This window comes from Aedes albopictus, chromosome 2 (assembly GCF_035046485.1).
Source record: "Aedes albopictus strain Foshan chromosome 2, AalbF5, whole genome shotgun sequence".
Taxonomy (NCBI): domain Eukaryota; kingdom Metazoa; phylum Arthropoda; class Insecta; order Diptera; family Culicidae; genus Aedes; species Aedes albopictus.
Genome location: NC_085137.1, coordinates 133,045,226 through 133,056,241, shown reverse-complemented (window position 1 = coordinate 133,056,241; position 11,016 = coordinate 133,045,226). Strand labels below are relative to the sequence as shown.

General features: G+C 40.4%; 1 protein-coding gene across 1 annotated transcript in view; it reads left to right on the top strand.

The window, feature by feature from the left end:
- The first annotated feature begins 2,017 nt into the window (after positions 1-2,017).
- The window catches only part of LOC115253949 (carcinine transporter), a 47,656-nt gene continuing 38,657 nt past the window's right edge, over positions 2,018-11,016 (top strand). Inside the window, exon 1 of the mRNA XM_029853434.2 lies at positions 2,018-2,864. Within this exon, the coding sequence (XP_029709294.1) occupies positions 2,805-2,864 (60 nt within the window). The 5' untranslated portion in view covers positions 2,018-2,804. The remainder of the gene's footprint in view (positions 2,865-11,016) is intronic.

Sequence of the window (11,016 nt, the reverse complement as noted above, 5' to 3'; positions counted from 1 at the left end):
CAGGTCACCCTTTTTGGGTACCTTTATTAAGACGCCTTGTATCAATTCGGCCGGAAATGTCGCGGTTTCCCATAAATATGTTGCAGATTAATTGATGCAGTAGTTGCGCGGATACTACGGCGACAGCTTTGAGCATCTCAGCTAATATGCGATCGACCCCTGGGGTCCTGTTCGATTTCATGCTACGGATGGCTGTTTCTATCTCCTGCACTGATGGAGCTTCGGTGTTGACACAGGTAATGCGTTGATCCCTTGGCGGATCATGCTGAGGTGTTGCTGGCGTGGCCGACACTTGGAAAAGGTTTCCAAAGTGCTCGAACCAGCGTTTCAACTGTCCAGACGTGTCTTTCACGGGCATCGTGCATTCATCTTTGTCCCACTCAGGCGATTTGAGATCTCGTAGAGGAGACGAATGTATTTGCGGTATTTGCGACTTTCTCGCCTTCGTCGGCTAGGGAGTCCGCCCACGCTCATTTGTCCCGCCTACATGATAGCGCCACTTCCTTCTTGAGTGCCGAATAGCGCTGACGGCCTACTGCTTTGGCTCCTCGTGTTTACACTCGCTCTATCGCGTCTTTGGCGTTCCTTCACTCCTCTATGTTCCTCTAGGTGTCATCTGTGATTCACTGCTTGCTTTCTCTGGGTACGTAGCTTACCCAAAATTATTCTCACCGGTGGCGATGAAGGCGTTCTTGATGGCGCTCCATTGATCTTGTACGCTTCCACCTGCTGGAATATCCGCAGCACGGTTCTCCTGTTCCTCGACGAAGGACCTTTTCACCGTAGCGTCTTCCAGTCGGCGTGTGTAGAACCGGCGCCCGATTTTCTCCTCCTGTCGGTGGATCCTCGCAATGCGCAGCCGGATGTCGCCGATTAGGAGATGATGGTCGGACGCAATGTTGGCGTTACGTTTGTTCCACACATCAAGAAGGCTCCGTCTCCATTTCCGGTTTATGCCGATGTGGTCGATTTGATTTTCCGTGACGCCATCACAGGAAACCCATGTCACATTGTGCACTGGTCGATGAGGGAAGAGCCACAAAACTTTACAAACAGCTCTCCGTTCTCGCTCATTCCTCCGATACCATGGCGTCCCATAGTCCGAGTTGTCGGAAACAACTTTCGCGTTGAAGGCGCCTATGAGGATCTTAATATCACCTCTTGGAGTCTTATCCACGACAGCATTCAGTTGACTGTAAAAGTCTTTGTCTTGCAATTCAGCAGCATCGGTTGGCACGTAACATTAGATCATTGTAAGACTTCGAACCCGTGTTCTGAATCTGGCTACAATTATCCTCTCATAAATAGATTCCCACTTCATGAGTGCATTGTAGGCGTTACTAGGCAGGAAACCAACTCCACGGTGGCGAAGAGCGTGTTTACCTCGTAGGTCAGAGTATTACAGAATTTGACCCGACACCATTCTGTGTTCTTCAAAGTTCGGCAAACAGACTTCGCTCAGTCCTAAGATCTCAAGCTTCATACGGTATGCCTCATTGGCTAGTTGTGACAGTGTACCCTGCTGGTCTGCTGAGCTAAGGGTTAATACATTCCAAGTTCCAATTCTTGTCCGTTGTTTCCCTTTAGAAGTCGTTACTGTTGAATCAGTTCGTAATCCTTTATTTTCGTTTTCTCTAACGATTTTTGGATTTCGAGAACAGTAGGTTACATATAGCAAAAGGTAGCGACAAATAACTAGAAAATTCTTGAAGTTTGATCTAACATATTTTACGCTGGCTACAGTTGGGAATCGCTGCACCAAACTTTCAGTAGTATATCTATTCGCATCTAATGCGTTTATCGGACAGATATGTGTGTTAGTAGTTATGATTCAAGTTTCCACCATTGGCGGTTTCCATGAGCAGCGTCTGGAACACGCTGCTTAGATACCTATAACTAAGTATTCTTCCAGGTTCTTTTGCCAGGTCCCGCGATTTGGCGCGCCAACAGGTACTAACGTTCTCCTCAACATCTCAAGCAGTTTCTAGTCTAGCCGAAGCCGCCGCGCGTCACCTACCATCGCCGCTGTTCTTCTAGCTAGATGGAGCACCTGGCGTACGCTTTTCCTTTCGCGTAAAAGCGCGTTGTTTATATTTTTGTTATGATTGGCGTAATTGGATTAGTGGTTCGGGTTCAGCATTTTCCCCGAGCAATCCCTTCGACGGCCGGAGTTGTCGTTCTATGGTGGTCGCCGCCGTCGTCGTCGTCGTCGTCGTTACTGTCGGTTATGGTTGTAGAATATAGAACTTGACGTCGCGTCGTCGACTGCTGCGGTACAGGTTCCTTAGGATAGGCCTGGGTGAGCCTGCCTTCAGTTGAGCTCGGGACTTGCAGGTCGTCGGTGGTAACTTTTCGCGATTCGTAGCACCGCGTTGGCCATGTGGCTCCTGAAGAATCAATATGGCGGCCTTCAATTAGGGCAACGTTTTTCGCACTGTTGCGTAACGGATTTCGCGTGATCTGAGTTCGCCAGGGCTCTCCAGCAGTGATATCTCGGTGTGATCTGCATTGAAAACGAGTTGTTTGGATTAGGCGTTGTGGTTTTCGAGCGAACTCCCGCACTTTGCCAGATGATTTGTGACGAGAGTGGTGCGGTGATTCTCGATGGCAGTGGGGTTTCACATGGGTATTTCAGCGTAGAATTTGCACACTCAATCGATACCGCTAGTGACTGGTTTGGGCGCGCGCTTAGGCAAAAGGGGTGCAAGCCGTCCCTTTTAATTGAATAACCAAGCTCGAGCTGGTCGGGTGGAAGCAGTTGTCGTAGTGGTGCAGTGTCGGAAGGAGTGCGAGCGAGCGCGAAAATGGACGCCAAAGGCAGCGAGGATCCCCTGGAGGAAGAACACGAGAAAGTTGAATCTGAAGTAAGCGCAGGATCGCCGAATCTAGTTACGCAGACCGAGTGGTGCAGCGCATAAGCGCGTGTGTCCGTGCGTAAACAATGGGAAATTATTTCGAAGACGATGATCGCCTCGGGGTGGTGGAATTCCTGTGGTTTTTTGAATGGCCATCAGGATGAGAAAAGAAGATTTTTTTCGAGTGAATTGGATTGAAGATAAATTTTGCATTATGTGGTGAACGTAAAAGGAAATTAACAGACTACAATTCACAGTGCAAACGATACAACCTTATGGCGAAATCGCAGCTGATGAAGATCTTCTGGATAACGAATGGATTATGTGAATGAATGTGGATCGTAATGCTTGCGAATTAACGAGAAGTGCGTTGAATAAGGAGATTAATTTAGTTGCTGTTGCTTTGGAAAACTTAAAATGGATGAATTGCATAATGAAATCAGGATATATGATTTGGCTGAGTTCAGCGGTGTCTGGAATAGTTTTGAATTGTTTGATTACCTTAAAAGCAAATCTTCCCAGAAGTCTGATCTAGAGATGAAGTACGTACGACATTATTGCACAATTATGGGTCACTTTGTCACTCTGTTTAGGTAATGAGTCGGGATTTCCTAAGTAGATTTTTTAGTTTTTACCTTTACCTATAGATGGATTCATCACCTAAATGGATTCACTTTATTACTTAAATGGATTTCAAAGTTGCAAAGAAGTTTAGAAGTTAAGTTAAAGGAGTGAAAGTGTCTATAGGATATTTAATGGGAGTCACGCGGGGTTTCTGAGAGATTTCAAGGGTGTTTCAGGGGGGTTTCAGGTTCAGAAGGTTCAGATGGTTTCAGAGGGGTTCTAGAGGGCTTCACAGGTTCTCAGGTGAGCTTCGTGTGGGTTTCAGGAAGATTACAGAGGCGTTTTAACACTTAAACTACCTAGGGGGTAAAAACTCCCGCGAACTACCAAGGGTCCAAAAAAGTCGGAAGTCCAACTTTGACAAGGCATTTCTCGGCCGTTTTCAACCGATTTCAAAACTTTTTTTTTGCGATGGAAACGGATGATCTTGAACATCGTCCATTTAAAAAAATATAAAATAGATGCGTCTACCCAAAGTTATTAAGCAAAAGGCACTTCCTAGTTTTTTTTTTGAGAGAGCATTTTTTTCGCACATTGATCAATAAAACAAAATTTAAAGCGAAGACAGATGGTTTTTTCGACTTTAAATCATGCGTATAGCTGGAGTGAACATGTTTATGCAAAATTAGTGATTTTTCAGTACACTGATAATTTACCTTACTTAAAAAACTGCTGAAACACCCTATTTTTCACATAAAATAAGCAATAAATCAAAATTCAAAGCGATGACATATAGTTTTTTTGGTCTTAAATTGTTCGTAGGATTATACTCGACATTTTTGATGAACAATGAAAATGTTCTAATTACACTCTTATTTTGTTTTACCCGGAAAACTACGAAAATTCCATACTTTTCACACAAAGTAGTCAACAAAACTAAATTCAAATCGATAACATGTAGGTTTTTAGCCTTGAAATTTTCGTAGCAGTATAGGGGACATACTTGAAGAATAATAGTGATGTTTTCATTACATTCAAATTTTGATTAACTCAAAAATCAACGAAAGTACCACATTTTTCACCCAAAGTGGTTAACTTAAAGTGACCAGATTATCAGAGCTCCAACGCGGGACATTGATTTGGAAAGATGCATAGTAAAAGGTGAAATCATGATCTTTTTCTTTGTTAACGAATACGTGCGATTTTTTTTTTGATCGTAGAATACGAAGCACTCATTTCTTCTACCAAGCATATCTTTCTGCGATGTGAGTTTCGCAGAAGTGGGACAAACTCATAAACATTTTTCTACAATCTTCAAAAGAAACCTGATAATTAAATCTAGCTGTCAAAAATGGTGGTAATATTTCAACTCTCAATTGTTTTCAAAATTGAAATTAAGGTGGTTCAAACTTCGTACACAACTGAAACAAAAATCGTTTATTACAGAATTTTTGTCTGACAAGCATGACGTGAACTCTACAATTTTTTGAGGTTATAATTACCCTAAAAGTGCCTGAAAATGTTAACCAATCTAGCTTCTGCTTGACCAATTTTGTCATTTGCGTACTATTTCCTTAAGTAGCTCGGATGCTTCTCTGTCAACATTGATTAACTTATTGGATGAATAAATTTACGAGCGTACTCGTTTGAACCGCCTGCCAATTAACCTTCCAGGACGCGCGCCATCAAGCAACCGAAACTGCACCGCGCTCGCACTGTATACGAAAAGCGAAGTTTTTTGGTAGTGTTGTACTTTTTACAACAGCGCGCGCGCTGAAGGGTTAATGAAGGTTTTGATATTCACCCATTTGAAAAAAAGTAACACAGTCAAAATAAATTTCCGATAAAAGTTTACTATACTGGGCAAGGAAAGATTATATCTTCGGGCAACGATATCTCTCCAGATTTTTCGTCTGACTATACGTAGTACGCACTTACATAGTAATAAAAGTAGTTTTCTACCCTGAAGTTTGAACTTGAGACAGTTTCGTCTACTACTTTTGTAATTGTACTCTTGTCACTCTCTATTTTCTTCACCGAACTGTAAAATGATGCTGCCTGACTGTGCATAAAAATCAACCAAATATTCGAATTTTTTTCTTCAAAAATAAAAAAAATGCTGGGACTGCTATCGCTTGATAAAAAACCCTAATTAGTCCACCTAGCGGTGATGATGCCTTTCTCGTGCTTTAAAATATCCTTTCAGAAAATCTCAAGCGACGTGTTGATGACATTGGCATACATACAAAATGGAAACTGCTTGCTAAATCTACTCAATATGGATACATTTTATATTAGCAGAACATCCAATATTCAGAAAATATAAGACAACGATCAAAAATTCAAACCAAACAAGTGTTATGGAGCCGTAAAATTTCGGTCATCATTTTTTGACTCCGGATATCTACCCCAACTAAACTAAGCGTAATCTTGAACATTGAGACACCATCTTGGATGTTCTGGTATTCATTTTTGGATTCTGCACCTAAAATTACATAAAATATTCACCGTATTGAATTTTGGCATATCGTTTATTGTTTTCTGGTTACCAGTTTTGGACGAAGACCGGCATTCTTCCTCATTCAAACTATAGTCATATTGCAGACCTTGTGAAACAGCGCACAGCTTGGGTTTTCTGATTACAAATTTTGAATTCTGGACATATTTCCATACAAAATATGCCCATAATGCAAGAATTTAAAATCCTTTCAAATAGGCGCTAACTTGAATACTGGGCCATTATCTTGGATTTTGGACCGCTATCTTGGATACTCTGGTGGACTCCGAACATATTTCCTATACCAAATACACTTATTTTACATAGTTTTAGAGCTCAAAATTCATTAAAACAGCCGCCATATTTTGTTGACGCGATCAAATTCTTATATTTCCATTCAACGTTGACCCATCCTGCTATAAATTTATACCTTAGGAATCTGGAATGGTACGATTTGATGAGATCGCTTTAGATTTGTCTATATTTTGTTCTCTTTCATATATAAGAACTTAGACCTATTCGTCACTGTTGTTCATACCTAACGTTTATCACGATTTAATTTTTCACATGAACGTTGGTTCTGCTACACAACAGCTAGTCTGTAATGTGATCTAAGGCTATTTTCTTGCTAACCGTTCATTAGATTATCAAAAAATCTGCGATTCGATGTGTCGTATGTATGGGTTTAGTTCATTTGTATATTTGGTAATTTCCGGTGGTATACCCGGATCTGATTCCATGACACTACCGGTTGTCCCAATTATGGTCTGAGATTATTTAATTGCTAATTCTTCACCTTCACCTAATCACCGCGATTTGATTTATCGCATGTATGGGTTTGATTCACTTTAGCTTCTAATCACTTTCGAAGCCACAGCTGAACCCGCAACACTACCGGGAATCTGTGGTCTGACCCTATTTTTCCATCAGGTTGTCGATAAGTCGTGATCAGTCTTGTTAAAGATCACAGTCATTTGAACTTTTCCGTCGATATTCGGCCTCCTTTGTCTCCGACATTCGCAACACAAGCAATCAAACTACTGTTCGAAACAAAAATGTCAAACGAATGCACTTCACGACGATAGCGGCTTCAGGAGACGGTTCGGCTTCTGTTATTCCTGTCTTCTTCCATAATAAGAGCTATATTGCCCATCTATGTGTCGCATTCAATGCAACATGCAAGAATAAACTAATATTAACATTCATAATCGGAATTGGCTGAAAATCAATGTGTAAAGCTAGAATTAGACAAATGTCATCGTGCCCTTTCTTATGTTTATTGATCTTCGTTCTACTGCTCGTGTTATGTGTAAGAGGTAACGGTAGCGCACGAATGTAACAAAGCAAGCTGACACACGACTGCGGTAGCGAAATAAAGGTAGTAAAAAGTGTCGAATGTCGTCAAGACTGGTCGTGATTTGATGTACCGCATCCATGGGTTTGGTTGAATTTTACATTTTACTACCTGGATCTGATTCCGGGTAACTACCGGCTGAACCAAATATGGTCTGACACTATTGTCTTGTTAACTGTTCATCGGTTAACGAAAAACGTTGCAAATTGAAGGTGTCACATGCAGGGTTTGACAATTTCGTCGGTACTCTCAGAACCAATTACGGAACACTACCAGTTGTCTCTAGTGTGATCTAAGGCTATTTTCTGGCTAACTGTTCATCAGGTTATCGCAAAAGCCACGATTTGAAGTGTCGTCACATGCCTGGATTTGGTTTAATTTTATATTTGGCCTCTTCCGGCCACTCAAAACCGATTCCGAAACACTTGCTGGCCTGGTTGCATTAGGTAATCTAAAAAGCCGCTATTTGATGTGACGCATGCACGGGTTTGTTTCTCTTTCAGATTTGACCACTTCGGCGGGAACCCCGGAACCGGTTCTGGAACACTACTGGTTCAGATATGGTCTGAGATGATTTTCCTGCTCATTGTCCATCAGGTAATCGAAAATGCCGTGATTTGATGTGTTGCATTTATGGGTTTGGTTCAATTGTATATTTGGCCACTTCCAGCGGGACGCCTAGAACCGGTTCCGGAACACTATCGGTTCAGTTATGGTCTGAGACTATTTTCCTGCTTACCGCTCATCAGGTTATCGAAAATGCCGTGGTTGGATGTGTCGCAAGCATGGGTTTGGTTCAATTGTGTGTTTTGCCACTTCCAGCGGGACGCCTAGAACTGGTTCCGGAACACTACCGGTTCAGATATGGTCTGAGATGATTTTCCTGCTCATTGTCCATCGGGTCATCGAAAATGCCGTGGTTTGATGTGTCGCATGTATGGGTTTGGTTCAATTGTTTATTTGGTCACTTCCAGCGGGACGCCTAGAACCAGTTCCGGAACACTACTGGTTCAGATATGGTCTGAGACTATTTTCCTGCTCACCGCTCATCAGGTTATCGAAAATGCCGTGGTTGGATGTGTCGCATGCAGGGGTTTGGTTTACTTGTATATTTGGCCACTTCCAGCGGGATGCCTAGAACCGGTTCCGGAACACTACCGGTTCAGATATGGTCTGGGAATGTTTTTCTGTTCATTGTCCATCAGGTCATCGAAAATGCCGTGGTTTGACGTGTCGCATGCATGGGTTTGGTGCAATTGTATTTTTGGCCACTTCCAGTGGAACGCCCAGAACCGGTTCCGGAACACTACCGGTTCAGATATGGTTTGAGATGATTTTCCTGCTCATTGTCCATCGGGTCATCGAAAATGCCGTGGTTTGATGTGTCGCATGCATGGGTTTGGTTCAATTGTATATTTGGCCACTTCCGGCGGGAAACCCGGAAACGGTTCCGGAACACTACCGGTTCAGATATGGTCTTGGACTATTTTTCTGCTGACCGCTCATCAGGTTATCGAAAATGCCATGGTTTGATGTGTCGCATGCATAGGTTTGATGCGTTTTCATTTCTGGTCCTTTCCTGGGGTACCGTTCCGGAACACCTAAATGGCCATAACTCCGGAACGGCTGAACCGATCCGAACCATTTTCAATAGGAAACAATGGGACCAGATTCCCCGCCGAATGAACCGTCGGTCGTTAAAATCGGTTGAGGTTTACTGCCAAAAAGTGATGTGAGTTTATTTGTACACACACACACACATACATACACACATACATACACACATACATACACACATACATACACACATACATACACACATACAGACATCATCTCAATTCGTTGAGCTGAGTTGATTGGTATATGTGACTCGACACTCCGAGCCTTCTATCAAAAAGTCATTTTTGGAGTGAACATATAGCCTTTCCAGTACACTTAGTGTACGAGAAAGGCAAAAAAAGCTTTCAACAGTTCAAACTTTACTGTAACCCAGAATCTTTATGTACATTCTCGCAAAAATCTTTCAGTTTTTGAACACTGATGTAGAAAGCTGCGTTAATATGTTTGATGTGATTTGTGTTTTGTACAAAACCGGTTTGACTATTTTGGGTTTGAAGTTATTATTATTTTGATTTTTTTTCAAACGCGGGACATAATTTATCGCGGGACATTTGGTCAAAATGCGGAACTGTCCCGCGAAACGCGGGACGTCTGGTCACTTTAGGTTAACTAAAATAATGGCTTACAATGCAAAGTAGTATTTTACCTTTAAATTATTCGAGAAAGCGTACTGGTTTGTTAATGAGTAATAATGACGTTCTTAATGAGTAATAGTGACGTTTTCATGACACACTTAATTTATTTTACTCGAAAAGCTACAAAAATATTATAATTTTTATACAAAACAGTCAAAAAAACAAAATTTAAAGCCATAACATGTAGTTGTATGGCCTTAAATTTTCCGTTACGATTTCCTGAACCTGTTTTTGATAAAATGTTGATGTTTACATTACACTAATATTTTGTTTTATAAAAAAAAATGTACGAAAATACCACAAAAAAGCGAATAAGCCAAAATTTAAAGCAGTGATATGTAATTTTTCAACTTTGAATATATCGTAGTAGTTTAGTGGATTCATTTGAACAACCTTAGGCATGTTTTTATTACACTCATATTTTATATCACTCAAAATACTTGGAAAATACCACATTTTGCACACAAAGTAGTCATCAAAAAAAAAATGGAGTCAATGCATTATAGTTTTTTTTGCCATGAAAATATTTGTAAAAAAGTAGGTACTAGACTTGTTTGATAAACAATAGTGATCTTTAAATTACACTCGTTGTTTTCTAATTTTTCTTTATAAAAAATCAAAAAACAACTCAAATAAAGAGAATTTACTATGCGCAGCATATAGTCACATGTTAATGTACCGTAAAAAATATATTTTTACACAGATAATTATTTTTGATAGCTAAAAACACTGAGATTTTCACTCAGGTGGAGTACTGACTCAATTTGTTATTTATAATTTTAAAAAATCCTTCATGTTTTGATACAATAAATTAACCTTACATGTTTCATACAGCTTTTCCCATCATGCTGATACTCCTTGCGTTTCAATCTGTAATATTTTTTGGGATTTAATATGTTTGTCAGAGCACTATCAAAGTTTCCCCAAAATGAAAATGTGATTCTCGCTCATATGGAAAAATAATATTGATCACCCAAAACAATTGAAACTGTCCAATCCTTTCATTGCAATTATAACTGAGACACCAGAATTTGTATTAAAATTATTAAATCAGGAAAAATACATGGAATAATACATTAGGGAAATTTGCTGAAAAACTATCAAAGCTACCCCGTTTTACGGTATTGCATCAGAAACTCTTCTATATACATTTGTTTTTCACAAATTTTCCAAAAGGTGCATTTATATTTTATGATATCTTTCAAAGATTCTTTCAAAATATTTTGTCGTGGGTTCTTTTCGAAAATCTTTCAAAAATATTCCAGAGATTCCTTCAGGGATATTTTCAAAAACATCAAGGATTCATGCGGAATTTATTTAGGGGTTCTATTTCTCGAGGAATTCTTTAAGAAAACTTTTGAAATGTTTCCGTGTATTATTCCTTTGGGTTTTCATCAGAAATTCCTCTAGCGATTGCTTGATAAATTTCTCCAAGGACTCATTTGGAATCTGAAGCATTTACGAAGATTTTTTTCTGGCTTTCCCCAGTTC